Source organism: Triturus cristatus, chromosome 11 (assembly GCF_964204655.1).
Source record: "Triturus cristatus chromosome 11, aTriCri1.1, whole genome shotgun sequence".
NCBI classification, from domain to species: Eukaryota; Metazoa; Chordata; class Amphibia; order Caudata; family Salamandridae; genus Triturus; species Triturus cristatus.
This window is the reverse complement of record NC_140594.1, coordinates 150,963,269-150,987,278: the sequence shown is the minus strand read 5'-3', so window position 1 is coordinate 150,987,278 and position 24,010 is coordinate 150,963,269. Positions and strand designations below refer to the sequence as shown.

General features: G+C 42.8%; 1 protein-coding gene across 3 annotated transcripts in view; it reads right to left on the bottom strand.

The window, feature by feature from the left end:
* The window catches only part of MPHOSPH9 (M-phase phosphoprotein 9), a 493,866-nt gene that overhangs the window by 25,374 nt on the left and 444,482 nt on the right, over positions 1-24,010 (bottom strand). For all 3 annotated transcript variants that reach the window (XM_085635805.1, XM_085635804.1, XM_085635806.1), the window contains exons 19-20: positions 20,953-21,123; positions 13,568-13,685 (exon numbers count right to left, since the gene is read on the bottom strand). In XM_085635805.1, coding sequence (XP_085491931.1) covers positions 13,568-13,685; positions 20,953-21,123 — 289 coding nt within the window. The remainder of the gene's footprint in view (positions 1-13,567; positions 13,686-20,952; positions 21,124-24,010) is intronic.

Here is a 24,010-nt window from a genome sequence, read left to right as displayed (position 1 = left end):
GGTTCTGTAATTGAAAGCATTTAAGCACAATTTAATGTTTATTACAACTGCACTGTACCGAAATGCAGAATTACTGAAAGGCAGCAGTACTCCAAATAGCACAGTAAAAAATAACTATTATTTAAAAAAATATATATATTGATAACTCTTCGATGCTTCAACATGAGCTGCACGTTTTGGACTTCTTTACAGAAAGTGGGTAGGATCTAATAAACTCTCCATTAGCGTTTTTCTGATTAACCAGTTTGATCAATGACAGGTCTGACATGACATAGATTTAAGGACATTTAAGCCGCCGGATGATCAGGTACTGACAGCCAGCACAGACATCATCGAAGGAGGTGGGGAAGGGAGCAGTTAAACAATGAATGCGCAGAGCTGACAGACTGCCAATATGGTCGGGTTGGACAAAGGAGCGAGTCACAGGAATATGACGTTTGTAAAAAAAAAAAAAAAAAAAAAAAAGTTGCTATACAGGAGGCTAACGAGCAATTTGCCCCCATTGGGGGGATACAAATTGTAACAGTTCAGCTTCTGCAGCAGCCTCAGTTGGAATCAGTCCAGTATCCAGTCAGTGCTGCTTCTGCCACTTCAGGAGGTGAGCGGGTCGCATCTCAAAGTCACTGGCGCTCATGATCTAGGCCATCAATTTCAGGAGGACCTTCAGAACATCTTTCAGCATCGATGCAATGTTAAGAGGTTTGTAGCATTAGGGGCATCACTCGATGTCGAGAGATATTTTGACGTTGGTGGGGTGGGTCTCCAATGTCCAGAGTGAGCCAGTGCCTTGACTAGAGAGGGATGGGCTTCAAATTACACATTTGGAAGAGGATTAGACAGCCAACACCATTGTCTCGAACACCAGCGGATGATAGTGAACTGAGTATGACATCCAACCAGTCTTTCTTGTGCATTGAAGCTCTACAGAAAAGGCTCAGCCTCCTTCTAAATGCCCAATATTTGTAAATCTGCATTCTGTTTCACTTCGTCAGAAAGAGGATGTTGCAGATGACAGAGGTGGACATATGGACAATTCGATATCTTTACCAGGCCACTTTCCAAGCCCCTCTCCAGGCTGAACTCAGACGAGAGACAGGGAGCCAGAGCTGTAAAGATGGCCACTTTGCCGAAGGCACAAGACATCTAGGGCTACTAGTTGCAGATGGTACAGGTCTTCTTCTCAACATTCCAACATCTCCAGCATCACTTCAGTCCAAACCATCAAGGATGCTCAACTGTTGTTATTATCTAATTTAACAAACTGTCCAAAATTCAGACATTAATGCTGGGGATGACCACATTTGTAATTGTTTAAACAATCCAAATGTAGCTCTGACCCCAGTGATTGTCTTGCAACTAGGCTTTTTCGAACCCATGATGGACCCTCTTGCATATCCTTTGTGCGTCCTGTGAAGAGACAGCTAGAGAAAAAATTCAGACCAGCAGATTCACATCCGAAGTTCTTTAGAGAATTAGAACTAGCTGATGCTCCAGTGGTAGCTTCTATAAAGAAAATAAATCAATGCTATGAGTTCTACTCCTTTATGTGTGCCAGATAAAGAGAGCAGAAGATGGGACTCTCTGGGCAAGAATGTTTGTCTGACATCCAGCATTGACAGAGCAGCTAGTTGTGCTGCACTTCTAAGCAGGTATGATAGGCCCCTCTTGGATTCTATGAACCAGCTTCTGGAGTATATCCCATGAGAGAAAAGAGAAGATTTCCTAGAAATCCTCAAGGAAGCAATGGTCACCTCAGACACTTTAAGCTGACCTAGCCACTGCTGACATCTGTCATGGTGTCTTCGTCAGACGTTAATCTTGATTGAGGCGTACATCTTTGACACTAAATGCTCAGCAACAAATGTTACAGACACCATTTAGTGGCTCATCTCTGTTTTATCCATGGGCCAGCAAGTAGCTACAAATGATGAAAATTGAGGCATAGACCTTGAAGTCAGTGCGTTTCCTCCGGTCCAGTTCTAAGGTACAAACAACATGTTCACATACTTTTCTGGAAGTGTCAACTTCAGGGGCAATAGCAGGTGCAACTGCAGAAGTTTCAGCAGCAGAAGTCATCTCATGAAAAAGGATCTGGTCAGCAGCATTCAACAGGCAGATGCTCTGCTACCATCAGGACTTGGTGTCTAATGGCCCAGTGCCATGTCGACTGTGCCAGTGCTGACAGGTGAAACAAGTGATACGGATGCAGTACATCACAGTGATGTTGCGCTTTGGTACAAGAACTGTATTGTGCAAATATGTAAGTAAAACGCTACAAGGGGCCAATCGACTGCTATTAGCCTCAAGAAATTGATGGGATTTTTATGATTTTTGTGTCCAGGTACTCTGAAAGGTCAGGTTATGCAGATGTCCTTCCCAAACCGACAGTGAGGCATCTGTGGTAATGATCACCTCAGATTTAGGGTCAAGAAACAATCTATCCAGTAAAAAGTTCTTGCTGTTCCACCATTGGAGTGTGTGCTGAACTCTGGGCTATACCAATACAAGATCTTACAACTGACCTGTTGCTTGTGACCATTTTCTACGCAGACACTCTCGAAATGGGTGCATGTGTATGCAGACGTTCGGATATACTGCATTACATTGCACCAACAATTTCAAACACTTTCAAACAACCTCCACTGGAATGATCTGAATGACCCTATAGTCAACAGCCTTAAATCCTTTCTTGCTGATCTCAACCTGATACAATTCTATGACAGCCCCACTCACAACAAGGGAGCAACCTTCGATCTAATCCTCTCTAAAGCTAACTGTATTCAACTGGAATCTATCCTCCCCTGTGACTAGTCTGACCACCACCGCATCACAATCTTCATTCCGAAATTCGTAAGAACAAATACCGTTCAATTAACGAAACCCAAAATATGGAAAAGGAGCATAAATAACATTAACCTTAATGAACTAACATCCCTTAGTAATTACATCCTCCTGGGGACATGTCAGATGTCCAAGATCTTACAAGCCACTACACCAGCTCCATGAAGGTAATTCTAAACTCAATTGCACCCTTACAGCTCAAAAGACTGTCCACTAAGGACTTTAAACCATCATACAATGGTAGTCTTAACACCCAAAAACTCATTTTAATAATCCAGGAGAAATCACTAAAAACAATGCCTCATGGCACACCTTTTCGCCAATCTCTCAACACAGCATCTACAACACGCTTCAAGCAATCAACCCTTCCAATCATTTCTCTGACCCCCTGCCTCCCTCCCTGTTCAAAACCTTAAAAACATCAATTCTACCATTATGGGATAAAATAGTAAATGCCTCCCTGAGTCAAGGTGTCATTCCGGACTCTCTTAAAATAGGGCAGGTCACGCCCATTCTAAAGAAAGCTCTCCATCTGATCTAAACAACTACCGTCCAATAACCAACATCCCCACTCTGGCGAAACTTTTGGAGAAATGTGTACAAATTCAACTCTGTAAACACATTGAGCAGTACAACCTCTTAGACAGTCACCAATCGGGCTTCCGCCAAGGACACAGCACAGAATCTGCTCTCACACATATTATGGATGACATACTAAAAATGCTTGACCGCAATGAATCATGCTTATTGATACTTCTTGATCTGTCCTCCTCCTTCGATACGGTTAAGCATGACAACCTTCTGTCCCTATTGGAAAGTAGGATGGGCCTTTCAGGCACAGTGTTGCAATGGTTCTCCTCCTTCCTGAATAACAGAACGTAAAGAATCAAGATGAAGAACTCGCTCTCGCTGCCCCTGTGGCCACCCTGGGTGTTCCTCAGGGATCTGCCCTATCACCCATTCTTTTCAACCTCCTAATGGAGCCCTTGGCGAACGCTCTAAATTCAGCGAACATCCTATATCACCTGTACGCGGATGACACCCAGCTGTATCTGAAAATCACCTCTCCAGAAGACATCATTGCCCTCAACAATACTCTACTGAAAACACAAAACTGGCTCACAAACAACCACCTCATGCTGAATACAAAAAAAACTGAATTCATTCTCATCTCGCCACCGAGCCACACACCAAAGCTAGACCTATGGTTAAAACACCTAACCTCCTTCGATTGTGTCCCCCTCATCGTTGACTCAGCAAAATCGCTTGGAATCGCTATAGACAAACATTTGAATATGCAGTCGCACATCTCTATCGCCACCAAGGGTGCTAATCATGAGTTGAGTATATTAAGGAAACTGAAACCCTTCCTCCCTCAGGCTGATCTAAAAATGGCAGTTCAAGCCTTCGTGTTACCAAGATTAGATTCCGGAAGCACTACCCTCTGTGGTCTTCCTAAATACAAGCTGGCGCCGCTAAGAGCAGCACTGAATGCCGCGGCCAGACTGGTAGCAGGAAGAAAAAGAAATACTCACATCTCGCCAACCTTGAAAGCCCTGATTTGGTTACCTTACGAGGCAAGAATACACCTTAAAGTGGCTTGCATGACACACAATGCAATTCACAACAATTCACCCAGCTACTTGGCTCAAAAGTTAGAAAGGTCCGGAGGTTGTAGACAACTGCGAAGTGCGAACACTTTCCTTCTGAAACCTCAATCCTTCCACAAGAAGAGAACCGGCTGTAGAGCCTTTTCAGGGAATGCACCTAAGATTTGGAACTCCCTACCTCCAGTAGTGCGTGGAATCACTTCCCTTACCGCCTTCAAAAAAGAAGTAAAAATACATCTAATGAACAAATACTTGCCTTAATTTTCAACTCTAGGATGTCACTGAGTTATCTTCATGACCCGAATGTCTTTACCTATCTAATGTGATTGGTCGAGTCTTCTGACCATTAGCAAAGCTCATACTGCTCATCTACTGTATGCTATGTAACGCTTAGCTGGCGGTGGGTCCCTCTTGGTCTACTATACACTTTATTTCTATTGAGAATCGATTGTGGTCTTAATATGTATATATGTTTGCTAGCACAATCACCTAATTTTCACTAACTGTCTATTGTAAAACGTCCTGCAGTTCCATGGTCCTCTATGTAAGTTATTCCTATATTTTGCTAGTTCTTATGTTCGTATTGACACTTTTGAATGTGTGCATAACACCTCATCCATTTATGTTCTTGACTGTTAAGCGCTCTGATACCCTCGTGGGTCATGTTCGCGCTATATAAAACTTTATAAATAAATAACATGAGACTAGCGGAACAAAAATGGAGATCCTCAATTTACCTTGAACACCTCAAGCATTTGAGATCACTTAGAAACTCATTACAAAAGCACTAGAAACGCGAATGCAAATTTCTTCAGAAACCAACTAGATCAAGCAAGAAACCAACCAAAAAAGCTATTTCAGCTCATTAAACTTCAATCAACTGGCCAATCCAATCCAACCCTCCATCAGCCGGATCCAATCCGCAACCACGCTGCGAAGCGTATGCCTCCTTCTTTCATGAAAAGATGGAAAACATTACATTTGATTTGCAGAGGGCTCTGGAGCACCGTCCCTTCTCATCTCACTCCAGCCCTTCCCTGTACTGGATTTCTGTACTCTCATATCTACAAGAGCACATCATCAAAAACGATTTGTGGAACTCCTTCAAGACCATTAAGGAAAACGTCATTCTCAAAACTCTAGCAGATATGAAACCCTCAAACTACTACAAAAGCCCGCTACCACCCAACTTCTTCAATTATATAAAACTATTAATACTCTCACTTTGGACCAAGAACATTAATGCTTCTCTACTTCAAGGCACAATCCCCGATTGCCTAAAGTCTACGCAGGTCACCCCTATGCTAAAAAACAAAAACAAAGGATGATCACTCACACAGATCAATTCCAATCCAGATTCCTACCAGGGCACAGCCTTGGATCGGTAGTTACACATAAAGTGGACGATGCACTAAAAATGTTGGGTGAAAACGAATCATGCCTCCTTGTCCTTTCTTCAGCATTCGATACGATTAAGCACGACTACCAACTAGACCTATTGGAACATGGGATGGGACTCTCAGGGACTGTCCTAAACTGGTTCACCTCGTTTCTCCAAAACAGAACTAAAATAATTAAGTTAATCAGTCCCTTTCTAAGTCCATGCCTGTCACTTCAGGCTTCCCACAGGGTTCCTCTCTCTCACCCACTCTCTTAAACCTGTTCATGGAGCCGCTAACGTTAATTCTGAGCTTATCCACTATCATATGTATGCCGATGACACCCAATTATACCTGAAAGTCTCCTCCGCTCTAGACATAAAAGACATCAACCCTGCAAAATAAAAAAAGAAATCTGGCTAACATGCAACCACCTCAAACTGAACAATCTCAAAACAGAATTCCTCCTAATTGCCCCACCCAATAACCTGTCATTAACGAATGGATAAAGCAACTAACAGGCTTAAACTGCCTGCGGTCACTGATTCAGCGAGATCACTAGGAATAATTCTCAACAAGAACCTTAACATGCAGAACCACATTAGGGCGGTCACCAAAGGAGCGAACCTCCAAATTAACATCTTAAGAAAATTAAAACCCTTTCTACCCCTCAACCCCCTCCCCCCCCCAAGGACTTCAACTCCTCTGCCTTCCAAGCCCTAGTTCTTTCCAGGCTGGACTATGGACCCGCAACCCTGAGTGGCTTACCCAAATCCACAACGGCTCCCTTAAGGTCCTCCCTCAGCTCTGCAACAAGGCTCATCACTGGATGGAAAAGAAACAACCACACCACCCCTGATTTGAAATTCCTCAACTCCTCTACGGAGCAAGAATTCATCTGAAAATTGCATACATGACCTACAAAGCCCGAAGTTATCTTGCTCAGAAGCTTGAACTCTCTGGGGGCCCAGATCTTCTAGAAGCTCAAGAACATTACTTCTGAAACCTCTGAGATTCTCTAAAAAGAAAACCTACAAGAGAGTCTTCTGTGGCATTGCCCCGTGAATTTTGAACTCCCTTTCCCCTAAACCAGACTGAATCCCCCAACGGCATCTTTCAAGAAAGAAGTTAAACTACTACTCATGAACAAATTTCTACCTTAGTTCCTTGGAACTCTTCTGTCTCAGCTTACTAGGACTCATCATCTTTATTCATGATTACGGCTCGCTTGTTATATCACTGTTTTGATGCATCTGTCCTATCATTGAGGCGATCCCGCCCTATTTGGGGGATCAGCCATATTATGCACGGTTTCTAGATTATTATTATTATATTAATTGTATATATGTCTATTCTTTAACATGTGTAAAGCGCTCCGATACCCGCAAGGGTCTTGTTCGCGCTATACAAAACCTCCAAATAAATAAAAATAAAATAAATTTCATGACCATTCTCACTGTCAGAGGATGCAGCGTCTGGTAAAGGGGAGCAGCCTCTGAAATATTACCTCTCTCTCGTTTAGAATATAATTTGCATGTCACGGTGTCCAGTACAGCTTCCAAAAGGGGTTGGATCTGTTGGGGGAAGAGATTAGACTTTTTGGCACTGACTGTGAAACCTAACCTCTGATAAAGTGATACTACTCTTTCATTATGTGTTTGGCACAGCAGATGGCTGACAGCCATCCAAATACAGCGATACACGAATGGTGCAACCACCACTATACATTTGGTGAATTACCTCGAGCTGTTGTGCCCCCACCCCCCAAAGGGTAACACTTTGAATTGGTAGTGTTGTCCACTTACAACAAATCTGAAGTAGCAATTATTCACTAGATGGATAGGAACTGGCAAGTAGATATCCTTTGGATAGAGGGTCGCCATATGGAAAGCAGTGTAATGACATCCTGCAGGGTGGTCCTTTTTAAGTGCTCCCACAATATGCATCAGTTTAACAGTCTGCTGTCTAGGCTATGCATTTAGGATGCAGTCTTTCTTTGGGATGAGGAAGTATACTACTTGACCACTTTGATGTGGAGGAAGAGGTTCTAAAGCACCCTTGTTTAGAAGTGCTTGCAACTTCTTTTGCAGCAGTAGTTGATGTTCCGGACTGATTATTTGAGAGTGAGGTGCAATGCTTGGTGGTGTGAAACCCCAAGCAGTATCCTTGTTGGTCATTTGACAGGACTCATTTGTCCGATGTTATTTCCTCCCACTGTGAAAGGAACAACTCCTATCCTTCACCTGACCGATGTTATGTGACTGGGGGCAAGTCATTCCTTGGCATCAGAGGCACCCTAGCTTGGCCACCTCCCCCCTTTCAACTCCTTCTAGAGCCTACTTTGGAGTAAGTTTTCTGAGGCTGACCCTTTTGAAATGGCTGATTTTATTGAAACCCGGAACAATGTGAAGTTGCCACTACCTCGGCACCCACTCACCTGCTGGTGATGAAAACAAATGATACACGTCTAAGTTTAGAAAGCCCATATTGCTTTTTATTTTTTCCCTCATGGTGCCCTCTTGAGGGCATAATAAGTGTCCCATATCGAAAGGGACATTGTTGATGTGCTGTTGTACTTTCGGATGGAATTCTGACACACAGAGTCAAACATGTTTTCTTAGGATGATACTTGTGTTCATCTCACTAAAGGCCCTGTCTGCCGCATCTATGGCACAGTGTATGTCAGCAGTAAGCTTCAGGCAGATGTTCACAAGCTGCTCCATCTCCTCCCAATGGTACCTGTCATACACTGAGAGGGTGCCCACTGAGTTGACAGGACACTGTGTCACTGCTCCTAGTGCAACCTCTTTTCCTGCTGCATCAATCTTATGGCTGTCGTTATCTGGGGACAGAGCATCTCCAGTTGCCTGAGCAAAGGCTCTCCTTTTAGCAACATGAACAAGTATGGAGTCAGGAGGCACGTGGCGCACTTGGGTATACAAAGCATGTGCAATTCCTCAGCGATAACCTCCTTATATGTTTTCTCTTCTATAGAGGTGTTGGATTTACTCGTTTGGAAGCGAGCCAGTATCTTCCCTGGCTGATGATGGATGTAAATTCTCTTTTTCCTGACATCAGCTGTTCCAGCTAATCTATGGTTGGAGTTGGGTAGCACGGCATCGACTACAGAGTGGAAACACGTCTCGGAGCTGAATTCGGAACAGACTTCTGCACAAAGGGGTCAAAAAGGTAGGGTCCGACTTTGTGGCTTGGTGCTCACTGCTAGAGGCTTGACTGGAGAAGAGATAGGCTTGTGGTGCAGAATGGGTTCACAACAGTGGCTGGAGCGGTCTGCTTAAGACTATTTTGCACAGTCTCAGGGGTAAAACCCAGCCTCTTTCGAGACCAGTGCTTACCCTGCCTTCGAGAATCTTCTTAAGGTCGAACCATGAAAGGATGATCCTTGAATGGTATTTGCAGTATAGGGTGTCCTTGGTGGAGTCTGTCTTGGGTGCAGGTTTCACTAGGGCCTTCAGAGTCCTCTAAAAACAGGTATTCTGGGTTCCGAGTAGTGTGGCTTACCATGATATTGGATGACCTTCCCACTCTGAGGAGGTTCCTTTGATTTCTTCAGAACCGATGAAGGTTGATGGATCTGTATGGCCCTTGTGCTGAATTCTGTAATGCACACAAAGACGTTCCATCTTATATTTAATGGTCTTTTTTATTTTTAAAGTCCTGACTTGCTGAACAGCTCGATTCATTGTGGTCTCTGGGTAAGTAGAGATTGCAAAGCCTGTGACAGTCAGACCACTGGAACTTATTGTTGCACTTGGGGCAAAACTGAAAGGGCTTGTTCTCTATAACCACCTCTCCATGAGTCATTGTTATGCAACCTGGTGCTGAGAAAGAAACCTCCAATCCCTGTTGAGTGTGAATCCGAGTCGGTGGTAGAGGTTTGTTGGAAGCAATTTTAGTGTCTGGAGTTGAATGGGAGCAATTGTAGTGTCTGGAGTTGAATGGGAGCAATTGTAGTGTCTGGAGTTGAATGGAAGCAATTGTAGTGTCTGGAGTCGAATTACTTTTCTTTGTCGGGGGATGGTCCCAGAGCTGCAAATACATCAGACGCTAGGGAACACATTTCTTTAGGACAAGACCTGGTGGGGTATCGCTGGCCTGCCCGCGTTGTGGACATGCAGATGCCACATATTTGCACATGGTGAGGGAGTGGGTATGAACACAGGTGATGGAACAGGTATCACTGGTGATTGACACACAGATACCACCGGACCCATTCTTATGCTTGCTGGGGATCATGAAACGCACCAAGCGCAATAAGCACTATCTCAGGCTGGTGGACCTGGCACTGGTCCTTTACAAAGGCTTAATTGCATGAAAGCTACACAGCCGCCCACACTCAAATCCTGGCTTCACATGACTCATAAATGGGATAGAGGTGAGGTAGACATGCTGGCTCTTGATTGCCGATTACGGGGACGGGGTGGTGCCGCTACACTCTGGGACACATATGTTCTCAAGTTGGTTAACAAATTACATGAGCCCCCACCGACTAGGAGATGACCTCTACATTGTTAAGGGGAGTTGCCTTGGGGGCTTTGGGTGCCTGGGATCTCTTCAAGCATGAATGGGTGCGGGGTGGCGCTATGGCCAAGATGGACCCCTGGAGAGGTCCCCGTAGAGATGTACTTTGAGCCCTCCTATCTCTTCCCTCCTCCTCCTCCCCTCCATTCGCCCACACACAGCTGCGATATAGGATTGGCAAGAGCTCTTTAATCATGTGTATTGCTTCCCGTCCTGCTGCCTTTTAATGGCACTAGCCAAAGGGTTCTTGTTGAATTGTTGGTTTGTTTTCAGTACATAATGGGCAATTTGATATTTTGTCAGATTAGATGCAATATGTTGCCAGAATTTTATCCTCATTTTCCTATTTTCCTTGAATGACATGCTTGCAAGCTTATATCTATTATACACAATGGGCCATGTTTGAATTTTCATTTCTAGATGATGCCTTTGATTGCACTTGCCCTACTGAAAGATGTATCAATACAAATGCCATTAAAAATATTTTATTTTAAAAAGTCTTTGTCCTGGTGCATTGTGACTTTCGGGGAGGGATCAGGAGTCAACTCACAACCAAAACTTATATATAAAAGAAAAATAACTTGTAACATCTGCAACACTAGATGGGAGACGTGTGCAAAGCAGGTGAACTATAGCTAATGTACATAGTGAATGTAATGGAGCAGCACTTCTGGAAACCAAGAGAGAAGCGTATAAGCAACGGACATCAAGAGAGCCCAGACGGTGATTCTCTTATGTAGGCGGGATTTTAGTTTTAGTTAAAAGTCAGCATCAGAAAGGGATGCCTAAAGATCACAAGGGAGGGAGACCCAAATTTGCGAACTATTCCATGAGTCTGATTGCGCTATGGTCCAGTGTTCCTTAAAGTCTGATGGCTCCAGAAGTTGCATAGTGAATACAGACTGCCTGAGATGGTCAATATCTGCCTCAGATAGTAGGGAATGTTAGTATCCAGTATTTTATATACCAAGCAGGATAATTTGTAAATGAATCAGGTGTCACTGGTAAGCCATTGCAGCCTGGCAAGGATGAGGGCGTTCTGATTATAATAAGAACTGCCCTGATGCTTCACAAGCCACAGTAGGCAGCGTTCAGAGGGGCAAGATGCACTTTGAGAATACCTGTGAAGAGGGTGTTTCTGCAGTTTATCATCAACAGCACTAAAGGACTATACTACTGATATAAAGTTGTATTTCATGATGTACGATTATATCATCTCAACGTTGGAGCAGAGTGGGGGAGGAGGAATAAGCAGAATGTTTTTTTGAGGGGGTAATTTCAGATGATGTGTCATCCAAACATACATTTTCCTTAGGTTTAGCAGAAAAGGGGACTTTCAGGGGCATTGTAGGCATATTCGTGGTGGGATATGCAGAGCTACAGAAACAGTCACTAAGCGGTTCAAAGTAAGAACAGAAGAGTAGGACTTGGGATATGCATTGTATGAGGGCGGCAGGGCAGAAGAGCAAGCCTTCTATTTTAGTCAAGGATTCACAGGGTGTCCTCCACTACTTAGTGCTCTATTGCAGGTCTACAAGAAGGGTTTAGAGATGAACTATTTGAACTGAGGGTAGCACACATCTCTTTATGACCTTTACTAGGAAATGAAGACCTGATACAGGACAAAGATCATTTAGATCATCGACATCGGCACAGACGTTCTTCAGCGGGTGCAGGACTTGGCCTATTTTATAGCAGTCAAGCAACTTTCCCTGGGCTAGCCCGGGGTTAACTAGGTTTGTACAAACAAGATCATGGATGTTGCATGTCCTTCAAGAGTGTTGCTGGGACAAGGTTGATTGAGTAACCAAAAGGTTTAAAGGTAGCAGTGGTACAGTATGATCATACGGCTTGTTATGCCACTTGTGGGTAATTCTCTACTTACTGATACGACAACCAGGCTCTGTTGGCCTAGCCCCAACCAAATATTCATCAGCTTCTGTTTCTACTGAGGTCCATTACTATTTCCTTTTTGACTGCTTTCTCTCAGTCATCACGGGAGAGTGTTATTTATTCGCACTCAGCAATGCACCATCCACAACCTTTGGTCAACTCATGCTTTAATTCAAAATAACTGTATGGATTAAGTATTTTCATTCATTTCTGCTTGTTGATTAGTGTATCTTCGCTAGCTTTATTAACTGAGCCTTGCTCAATGGATTATCGTTGTTAATAATACAAAGATGAAACACTAGACTCCAGATTGGGGATATCAATGTGGGTAGTCACGGAGGCTCAAGCACCGCCACTGCACCAAAACCCAGCAAAATAAATGGTGTTTATTAACCTGATAGTCCTCATGTAATCTCACAGTTTTCTGAGCAAGATGGCTCAGTGAGTTACATTTACTCTGATATCTGCTTTACAATCCAGGTTACAAGTTTAAATCCAGCATGACCAATGTCAGAATTTCATCCTTTTGAGGTCAGCAAACTTAGTACCATTAATCGCTACATAATAAAAGTTATTATTGATCCACAGCTTACTGATAGTTAAAACCATCAACGGAGATTTAATCTTCTACTCAAAAGACAAACAAGAGCAGCAATAATTTAACTGTACTGTTTCTGGAGTACAACTTAATAATGAAAAGCCCAATATATGGTGAGAGTGAATAGAGATAACAAAATCAGAGAGGGCTTTGAACGCCACTGACACTCTCCTTTCGAGGTGATACTCTTCATCTATGCATCTTGTGTACGGAAAAAGCAAGGCCAAGAAGAAGATATGCTAGTGGGCTGGGTTGTGATTCCAACCAGGAATGACAACAGGGTCCTCTCTCGTTGAGAGGGCTTCAGACACCCGGCTCTACCAGAGAATTTGAAATTTTAAGGATGACATTAGAGAACCCAGCCACAAAGCCGAATTACACAGGATCCTACAATACTGTATGAGCTAATGTTTTCATTGAATTATTCTGATGACATGAGACAGGACATCAGAGGATAAAGAATGCAATGGCTCCAGAAATTAAAAAAATAAAAGATATTTAGCCCACTCATTAATGCATATTTTGATCAGAGATGAAAAACATGCACTCCAACACTGTATCCTGAGTCACCCCGCTAGAGGTGCAATGCTGCAACACTTAACAATGCGAATGTACAATTTGCATGCCAAAAGCTAGCTAAACAATGAGCTTTTTCAAATACACACATAGCTAAGTTCAAACTTGAAATATTTATTATAATGTACCTTGTAACAGAATTCTGGTTACTTAGTAGTTGGCTTAATCCAGGCGAGAAATTCTCTCTCGGGGATCTCTTTGGGCTATATTTTACAGATACCGGCATCAACATGATCTCCCTTTTTGCTGGAAAACAGAACAAGTTTTATGGCTCAATAGCAAAACCACAAATCTTTCCTGGGCTGGATCTGTATCTATCAAAAAGGCTCTTGTAGACGCATATTTACTATTGATAAATCAGCGTGGCAATTATCTGAATACAAAACAAGACAATCAATGCATTTAGGCATTTGTATACTGCATATTAGGCCACAAAGAACTCAAGCAAAAGGGAGCAATGCATGAATAGCTGGTCTGAAGGTGGCTGAAATACACCAATCTAGAACAGAAAGAGAATGCCATCCCATCCACATCATTGACGTCATGTACGTCTACAAACCTGATGCTGCACGTACTTTGAAAATAAATTATTGTCAATACATAGGTACAAAAAGAGCTAAGTATTTTAGAAATAATGAATTAACCAAAAAGTAAAATTACTAATCTAAAACCTATGTGAATGTTAATAAACATGAACTTCTTCACAATAGTATGTACCTCTGACAGTCACTCCTTGGATGTAGGGAAATGAAGGACAGATTTCAATGGGTGGAGCAGTCACTGGGGAATACCAAGGATTTCCCCTTCCCCATGCCTCTAACAAAGGCTGCACTGATGTGCCCACCATGAGCATTTTGGGCATTAGATAGAAGGGTGTTGAGCACCCAATAAAGTGGACATTGCCCTGCCAATACTGTATAGGGTTGAAAACTCACCAGAAGCCTAATACTTGTGAACATTCTGTGTTTAAAAATACGACTCATATGCAAAGACCAAGGTACTTACCTTCGGTGGCGCTCTTTCTGGAGGATACTCCAATTACAGAGACCTTACCCATAGACTATCCTTGCCTGGATCCGGAAAAGTCTTCGGCAATACTCCCATGCAAAGCTAGGTGGCGTAATGTGGCTCTGCACTGACTCCACACCATCCCTGTGCACTGACAGTTGCAGTTTCTTGTGCCCATTAGACTACAAATACAAGATGAACTCGATCAGGAGAAGCGAGCAATGCATGAATAGTTTGTTGAAGGTGGGGTGAAATCAAATATACAAACTGTCTGCAGTTCGCTCTTGCGACGAGCTGACGAAATCACAATGAGGAAGACAGTTTTGTTATGTTACGTTATGTTAAACTTTTATTTCTATAGCGCACGGCTACTCCGTGGAGTGTCCCGGCGCTTTATCGAGGCAGCTCAGTAAAACCTGAAAACATGAAAACAAACAAAAGGAAAAAAAAAACAGACACCCTAAAGGTTAAAAAGCCACGTCTTGAGGCTCTTCCTAAACAAAAGGAGAGAAGAAGAGGACCGTAGGACCAAAGGCAAAGAGTTCCACAGCTGAGGGGCCCTCAGACTGAAAGAGCGACCCCCCGTGCGGGCCTTCCTCACCCGAGGAACCACCGCGAGAAACAAAGATTCCGACCGCAGAGATTTAACTGGGCGGTAGAAGGACATTCTCTGCTGTAGATACTTTGCTTCGGTGCCAAAGAGCGCTTTATGCGCCAGGGTCAGTACTTTAAACATAATCCGCTTCCGGATTGGTAACCAATGAAGCGATCGGACCAGACCCGAAGCTCTCGCTCGCCTATGAAGGCCAAAGATGGCACGGGCCACGGAGTTCTGCACAACCTGCAGCCGCTGAACCAGATATTCCGGAAGACCTACATAAAGGACGTTCGCGTAGTCCAATCTAGAGCCTATCAAGGCTTGCACAGTGATCTTTCTATGTTCTTCTGTGAGTAAAGGCAGGAACTTCCGGAGCATCTTAAGCATGCCGAAGCAAGTTTTCAGAGTCAATAGGCACAGCGAGCAATTATGCATAGGCTAGAAGGGAGCACACATAAGAAATGTCAAGACCAAGTTCCCACTAAGGCATCACAAAAGGTTTGGGAGGGAACAAGTTTGTCAACCCCTTAATGAACCGCATCACGACTGATTTATTTAAACAAAGATGGTTTGCCTAGCAAACTTAGAAAAGCCAAAAGTGGCCAAAAATAACCTTTTGCAGTGCCCACTGCAAGGTCTTGCTGGCCTAAAGCCAGAACATGTAAGAGAACGTCTAGATGCTTAACTTGCAAGAGATCAGTGTCCTGGGTACCACATCAGGTTAGGAACTTGTCTTAGTCCCCAACATAGATGGATTCAGAGGAAAGGCATCAGCAGCAAGAATGGCATCTACCACTCTGGACGTCAAGTCAAAAACAGTCAAATGCTTCTACTCAGTCTCCACACATGGATGTGTAAGTTGTGGAGGTTCGAATAATGGACCCTTCCCAGTTGCTGGGACAGGAAGTACTCCTGAAGTGGTAGACTGATCAGAGGACAGAGGCTCATCCTCATTGACAAGGGGATGGACGAGGCTAAGAGGCCAGGTAGCCTCAGAGCCACCCACACTGGGATCCAGGACCAAGCAGGAAATATTTCAATCACAGTCCAATGTTCTGGACTTGCTGTGGTGAATGGAAAGTCTTGCACCTGACCATAACCAGGACTGCCCCAATGAATGGAAGCCTCTGTGAGCGTAGAAAGCGGGCCTTTCGCTTGTTTGTAGTGAAATTAATGCTAGGGATTCCACCATTGTCCGTAGGTAGTCTATAACAGACTGCGGCGATCTGCTTTCAGTATCCAATAATCGAGTTACTGGAATACAGAACGTCCGACCTTAGATAATGGAGAGCAACCACCACCATCACTTTTGTGAACACCCGAGGGGCTGTGACAAGGCAGACAGGGAACAAATTGAAAATGTTCCTGTCCCACCTTGAACGGCAGCTAACGTCTTTGGGACTGTAGGACGGGTGTATGAAAATATGCATCTTGCAAGACTAAAGACACTATCCAGTCTCCTGGGTCCAGAGCAGATAGAATCTGAGCCAATGTGAGCATTTTGAATTTGTCCTTCCACAGGAAGGCATTAAGGGATCGAAGGGTCAAGGAAGTAGCGTAAACAACAGCCCTAGCCTCTCTCCAATATCATACCCACACAATAGCATGATTAGAGAGTAAGAGTGGTACTGGCTGCAGCAGGATAGATAGATGATCCTCTGAAATTCGGCCTAGTGGGCTGGGGAATGAATGAAGGGGTAGCCCCTTTGGAGAACTGGTAAGACCCATCGGTAGGAAGTGATAGGTCACAAAGCTGGGAGAAAATGATGAATCTCGCCCCCCCCCCCCCCCCCATCAAGAACCACTGAAGATAAACTAAAGTGTCTTGGTGGCTGCTGCAGCAGAGGAAGAGAAGCTGGAGGACTAGTGCCACTTTTGGCTACTCGATGTGTACTGGCATTGCGTTCGTAGCCCCAAAAAGACTGGGCAGTCTGCCGCAGTACTTGCTGGGAACTGTACTTATAAGCTAGTAGCGCCTACATTTGCAGAACTGATAGGGGAATTGTTTTGCAAGAGACAAAAGCCCCAAAGAATGCACTGTGGTTTTAGTATCCTTTAACCATTCCAATTCTGAGTCCGCCTTCGGTCCAAAAAGTCAGGACCCATCTAAAGAAATGTCCATCAGTGATGCCTGCACTTCGCCAGAAAATCTGGTCAACTTCACCCAAGCACGCTTGTGGTACCAAAACTAGTACCAACTGTCTGAAAAAAGCAATCCATGGTGTCTAAGCCTGCACAGAAAACATATTTTTTCTCCATCCTGCCTAGTATCGATCGTCTGAGCAAAGGAAGCCCTAACGTCCACTAATACAGCCAGCAAGATCTCGCTGACAGAGTCTCTTAAGGAATATGTTTAGCAGCCTAACAGACACACTATTTATGGACTGCAGTGTCAAACTTGCAGAAGAAAACATCTGCTTGCCAAAAGTATCAATCCTCTTGGATTCCCTATTTGCTGGACTGGCCATTAAACTTACTGGTAAAAACCTGTACAATACGACTCTCCAATTTAGGGTGCTTGGTGAGAAAATCTGATCACCAGGCCTGGGCATGTGTCATCTGGTTACTTGCTGACTAGCAGGTGTATAAGAACATGGTTTTGAAAATGTAATCGTCCATGAAGGTGTCAATGAATGGGAACAAAGGTATCAATTTCGCTGGCACAGGTTAGAGAATCTCTGTCAAAACTTCATTTGTCTTAGTCTCAATGGAGGGCAGGTGCAAATATAGTACCTGCTCTACCCTCCGAAATGCCACAGCGAAAGAGGCACTTCCGTACATTGGAGGTCAAAGTGGCAAGTCAAGCTCTGTTTTTGAGGAGGTGTAAAGTTCACTAGCGTTTTGTGAGTCAAGGTAAAAGGCATCATCAGTAATATGAGGGACAAGCAAGCCACCCTCCTCATCGTCATCAGTATGCTATGGAACTTCCTCTTCTGGCACAGGATGAGAATCTGAGCCAAAAAAATGAATGGAGGCTCTGCTGATGCGTTCCGGAAGAGGCATTGGGTTGGAGTCAGGAGGCATACAACTGGTTGCACTTTTGTGATCTCGTAGCATGACATCAGTTGAGCTCAAGCGGACATCGGTTCAGGATCCAGCAAGAGTATCAGCACTGAGTTGGCATCTGGAGACAGCACTACTGCAATAACTACTACAGTCCCAAACAGTTCCATGGGGCCCGAATGTGCACCAGAAGAAGTCAGGAAAGCACTAGAGATGTGCAGAATGGCCTCTACTAAAGTCTCAATTTGATGCAGAGTCATTCATGCAGGAATCTCAAAGAGATGTGTTGCACCTTATACAAGTACTACACTATATTGTTAAAATTGATTAATATATTTTTAAATTACATATGTATAAATAAATGCAATAAACGATTAACTGAAATGTAGCCATTTGAGAGGTTTTCTTGTATGCCTGGTGTAATACTATTGCCGTGGAAGTCAAGGGCCACACTTCCCCCATAGGGACCAGCTTACTGTTAAATATTGTCACAGAGAACAGGCTGGTTACCTCTGAATCTTGAATCATAAGCCCTCTGCAACAGACAAAACTGTCCACACTGGAGGATCAATTTAAGATTCGGAGGCAAACTGTTGTATCATTGAGCCAGGACCTCTCCCCAGGCGTCTCAGGGGTGTCTTCTGAATTCCACTGTCCGGCTGTAGGGCTAAGTGACAACCTCAGTAAATGCTAAGTGAGCTTCAGAATGCTGGGAACGAAAGCAGAGGTATTATGGTCTGATATGAAAGCCTGGATGGAAGCTTTGTTTTTTTTACCAAGCTAGTGAGTGGAGAGGAGAAGGACAGCTCCATACTATTGGCATCCTGAAACCCAAGTGGTGCACGTAAAATAGTTCTTCATACAAATAGTTCCACTTATCAAGAGATATCTATCTATCTGATACATCTGTAGAGATGGAGGATGGGGTCTCTGCACTGGCACCTAAGAAAGTGCCATTGCAGAGACTTTGTTCTCCACCTTTACTGAGGTATCAAAAAGTTAGAATATACTATGAGACTCTAAAGATACACAAATTGAATTGTTAAGAATTTTGCTACAGGTAGGAAAAGGTGTATACATTCTGGAATTACATGTGCTCCTACAGAAGGGACAAAACAGTTCAACGTGGACATTCCATATCTGGGCAGGACCAAAACAATTTGCATTTGATTCGCCAAGTTGACCCAGCACCTTCAGGATAGCGGTTTGCATATGTCCTCAAGCGAAGACATAATTATCTCCGGCAGTGAAAGTAATTCTCCTGCAGGTAATGGGGGGGGGGGGGAGATGTCAGGTGAAGACAATCAGGCATTTAGGCATTTCCGTGGTGGTGGGTGCTACAAACTCTGAAGTGATACCCCTAGCTCCCAGAATATAATGCTGAGTATGTGATCTCCGCATCCAAAGCATTTATGGGGTTGAGGACCTACACCATTTTACCCTGGTTGTTTGTGAGTTGATCAAGGGCTAAATTCAGAATGGCATTACCTTGTGCCAGCTGAGAGCAAAACAATTCTGGATCCAGGGCGATATGTAGAGAAGATTTGAAGATGAAATGGTCTCTAGCACAAAGCTGCAAAAACAAATAAATGCTATACTGGTTGATTAAGGCACAGGGGTGGCAGCACAACAAAATGTGGAAGGTATGATCAGGTGAAAAAAAAAATTGGGGTACACATCTTAAGTATCCACCCGTTTATCTAATACGTGTTGTCATTTTTTTAGGTGAATTTTTTTGTTGTACCTAATAGCTTAATGGAATATTTTAGTTTTTCTCACAGATTTATTTGCTGTTTAAGGAGTTCATTGCACAAGTGAGGGATATACATAGAGATCCGTCAGTGTTTTAAACATCTGCTTTCCTTACTCATTCAAGGTAATTATTTAAAAGTGAGGAATATGATGAACACATTCAAATACAAAATGGCATGAAATTTCAGACAACACATTGAAGTGGTCAAGAAAAGGGCTCTGTCCAAAATAATTTGTGACAGAAAAGATTACAAAAACCTATATCGCAGAGACAAGAACTCTATAGAACCACAGAAAATAATAATAAGTCAAAAGCTGCAGGAGGTCATCAGGCCTTGAATGATTTGCACATTATTTTGTCCATCACTGAGATTTACTTCTACAAGAATAATTTTTAAAGTGATTTTTCGAGGAGCCTAAAAAGTCACTTAATGTTCTCACCCTAGAAAAAAATTAAGCAGAAACAGTTTACATTAAACAATAAGAATCAGTAATTTATTTTAATTCAGACTTAGAAAGTTTGCAATAAGGCTAAGTAACACCAAGGTGTTTTTGAAATCTCTTTTAGGGATATTCTGTAGATCCAGATCTAGCCCAAGGAGCAGAGGAATAGGTTAATTTAGCAGAAACTCATGAAACATGATGTGCTGTACACACAACAAATAGTGTGTATAGTTCAGTACTGGGACAGTTCTAGACAAGAGATTAGATTTGTCCAGAATCTGGTCAATTGCGGTTATCAGAATCCAAACCATGAGGTTCCAAGGTCATCAATGCACTGTGTCTTTGCATGTCGCCTTGCGAATGCTGAGTACAAAGGAATGTTGTCTCTAGGTAATACAGCTTTGTCTAAACCAGGCCTTCAGTAACACACGTTTTAAGAAATGCTACGATACTGCTCTTTGGAGAATAAAAACGATTAAATGCTTAGTACTTAATTAACACACAATTTAACTGTATATTTTTTCATAAGACAAAATATGTTGAAATGCAAGCCAGTCACACACAGATCTTCAGGAATACTTTCTAGATTGTGTTGGAAAGATCAACTGTGTGAATTGTGCAACCAAAACATCAAGGCCCACAAAATTCAACATTTTCATCTGAGAAATAGTTCATTGGCACTTCAGACGAACAAGTGAGTACACTTACTTGGAGTTGCAGATGGAGATGATCGCCGGTTAGAGGGTGGCAGAGATGATGATCGTTGACCACTTGGTGATCCAAATCTTTTTGTTTGCTTTTGCCCTTTATGCCTCTCTGGAGACTGGGGACCACAGGGAGAGTCAACAAATCCTACAGTACTGCGACGATTCAAGGCCTCTAAAACAAAAAAAACAAAAAAAAGAGTATTAAAATATTAAATTACGATGATGAACCATTATTACATTACTGTATGTGCACTGGACGTCTATGTTGCCGGAGTAACCTTTAAGGGTGGGGTGAATGGTTTGAGGGAAGAGGGATGGAAGATCCATTTTCCTAAAATGTGTGGCTTCTCTTTCCGATTGGGGCTTTTGTTTGAGCTACTTGTTACAAACTGAGAGACTTTTTTTCTGACAATCCTGTTAGGAAAGATTTTAATAGAGTATCTTTGGGAAAAAAAGTATATTATATTGCAGCATCATTTAAATTTAGTCTCCCTTATCAATGTCTTGTGGCTCTATATACAAATTTAACTGACAGGTATTTTTAGGCAATGAAACTTCCTTGTCAGAGTAATACAATCTAAATTCCCATTCACGGTAACAATGAGAAAGGTAGAATGACCAGAAAGGCATTGGCTAGATTGCACAAGATACCAACTGCTGTGTCTACTCAGAGTTTAAATAGGTGATGGGAGGCAAATATAAGACATTTTGATGATAGCACGTGGCTTTCTATTGTTATGCCACTAAAAACTCTGAAAATAGAAGGAAAGACTAGATTCATCCTATAGATAACATATTTGCCAAAGAAACATGCTAAGTTTGGTAAGTGAAAATCAAACCTCTGCCTCCTGCATGCCAACCTGGGTCCTAATAGAGACCAACGTAAGCTAAATAGGTTTAAATCCCATACTACTGTTTTTCCTTGTCCAAAATGTTCATGCGTTCTTCTTGTAAAATATTCTCTACCCGAAAAATAAATTTAGAAGTGCCGGAAGGAAGGGAACTGAGAGGGAGGTTGTGGAGCTGGGGAGTCGCCAGCATTTTTGGACTGGACACGTGTGTGAGCTTCTTGGACCAGGAAGAGTTTAGACTGTTAGCAATGCGAAAGGGCGATGTATTGTGGAATGATCAGATGAAGTGCTGATAAGGTATGTTTGACAGTACAGTACAGAGCATTGGGTATTAATCTTTTGAGTTCTGGGAACTCCCACATAATCAGTCCTGTAAGTCGCAAACCCAGGCAAAAGTAATTTCTACAATTTGAACCTCAAAACAATAAACAAACTACAGAAACAAGTAGGTATCAAACGAATGCACAGATGATCTAATATTTTATTTAATTCATGCACAAAAAATGATTCAAAGATTGAAATTTTAATGTAAATGTTGGAGCTTTTCAATATTTAGTTTTATTTCTAAAAGACGAATGAATATATATATATATATATATATTCAGTGAAAAAACCATAGGTTTCACACATGTTATAGTTAGCTGGACATTTTACTGATAAAAAACCAATGAAATCCCCCCGTTATAGTTAGTGCAGGCAACTATAACTCACGCGACCGCAATCTTCTGCTGATGCTAATACTGTATTTAGACACTTATTTGCCCATGTCTTCTTCCATTAAATTTTAGCTATACATATATTACAAATATTTTTTTTTCATAAAGGCACATATGTCATCAGCAGAGGATTGCGGTCGCGTGAGTTATAGTTGCCTGCACTAACTATAACGGGGGAATTTCATTGGTTTTTTATCAGTAAAATGTCCAGCTAACTATAACATGTGTGAAACCTATGGTTTTTTCACTGAATTTGCAAGGTTTTTTAAATGCTAATTCCTAACTATAACGTGTGTGAAACCTATGGTTTTTTCAGTGAATTTGTATGGTTTTTTAAATGCTAAGTTACTTTACGCCATTCGTGGCGTGCGCGCCCACTTAACGCAGTTCGTTCCGTGCGCGCACGGTGCGCACGCGGTGCGCTTTGCGCACCGCGCGCCCACTTTACGCTGTTAGTGCCGTGGATGGGCCATGTACGCACGATGCGCTTCGCGCACCGTGCGCACATGGAGGACATATTATGTGCTTCGCTGTGAAAGGTAAGCTTTTACATTTTTAGGCAAAATCAAATATGCCATGCACAAATGGTGCCCTTCAGGCACCATTTGTAAACGGGGTGGGGAGAGTGAGGATAATTTTTTTTTTTTTTTTTTTTTACCGTACGCGTAATCGGCGATTTTTCGTTTAAAAAAAAACAAAATGAATTTTTGCCCTTGGGTGAACTGTGGGGACCCATTAATCAAGGCTAGGTGGTTAGGAGCTGTCTAAACAGTCCCATTACATGTTTTTTGCCTTTGTTTTTCCTCACCCCTTCAGAGTGCGAGAGAGAAAATGGCGGCCGCCGCTTCCTGGTTTCGAACGATTCGAATGTTTATTAAGATCTAACAGCCAATCAGAATCGCGCTCGCGCACGTCACCGTACGCGTACGGTAAGCTTACCGTAAGCGCACTGTAAGCTGGCTCAGATATATATATTGATTTAAATGCTATTTTCTCAGGAACTACTGAACAGATTTACACCAGACCTACAAAAGGCACTTCCTTGACCTGAGGACTACCTCTCTGCCAAATTTCAAGTAACTCTGTTCAGCCGTTCGGGCTGTAGCTGTGTCTAAAGGTCCTATGGAAAAATGCATGGGAAAAACGCGTTTTGGGACCCCCCTTTTTTCTCAGCCCCCGCTTGACGAATCCCCCCGAGACTTCCAGGGTAGGAGCGGAGCGTAGCGCCCCATTAGTTTTGAAAATTTCGCGAGGATTCGTCGATCGGCGCCAAAGTTATTCCAAATAGAATGTTGCGGATTTCCTATGGAAACAGGGTCCTAACTATAACTATCTACTGGCGACCGCCAGTAGATAATATATATATATATATATATATATATATATATATATATATATATATATATATATATATATATATTCTGCTCCACCCCTTCTATTATCGTTCAAAGGAAATTGTCGCACTCACGGAGGCGTTTTCAACAGAATTTAT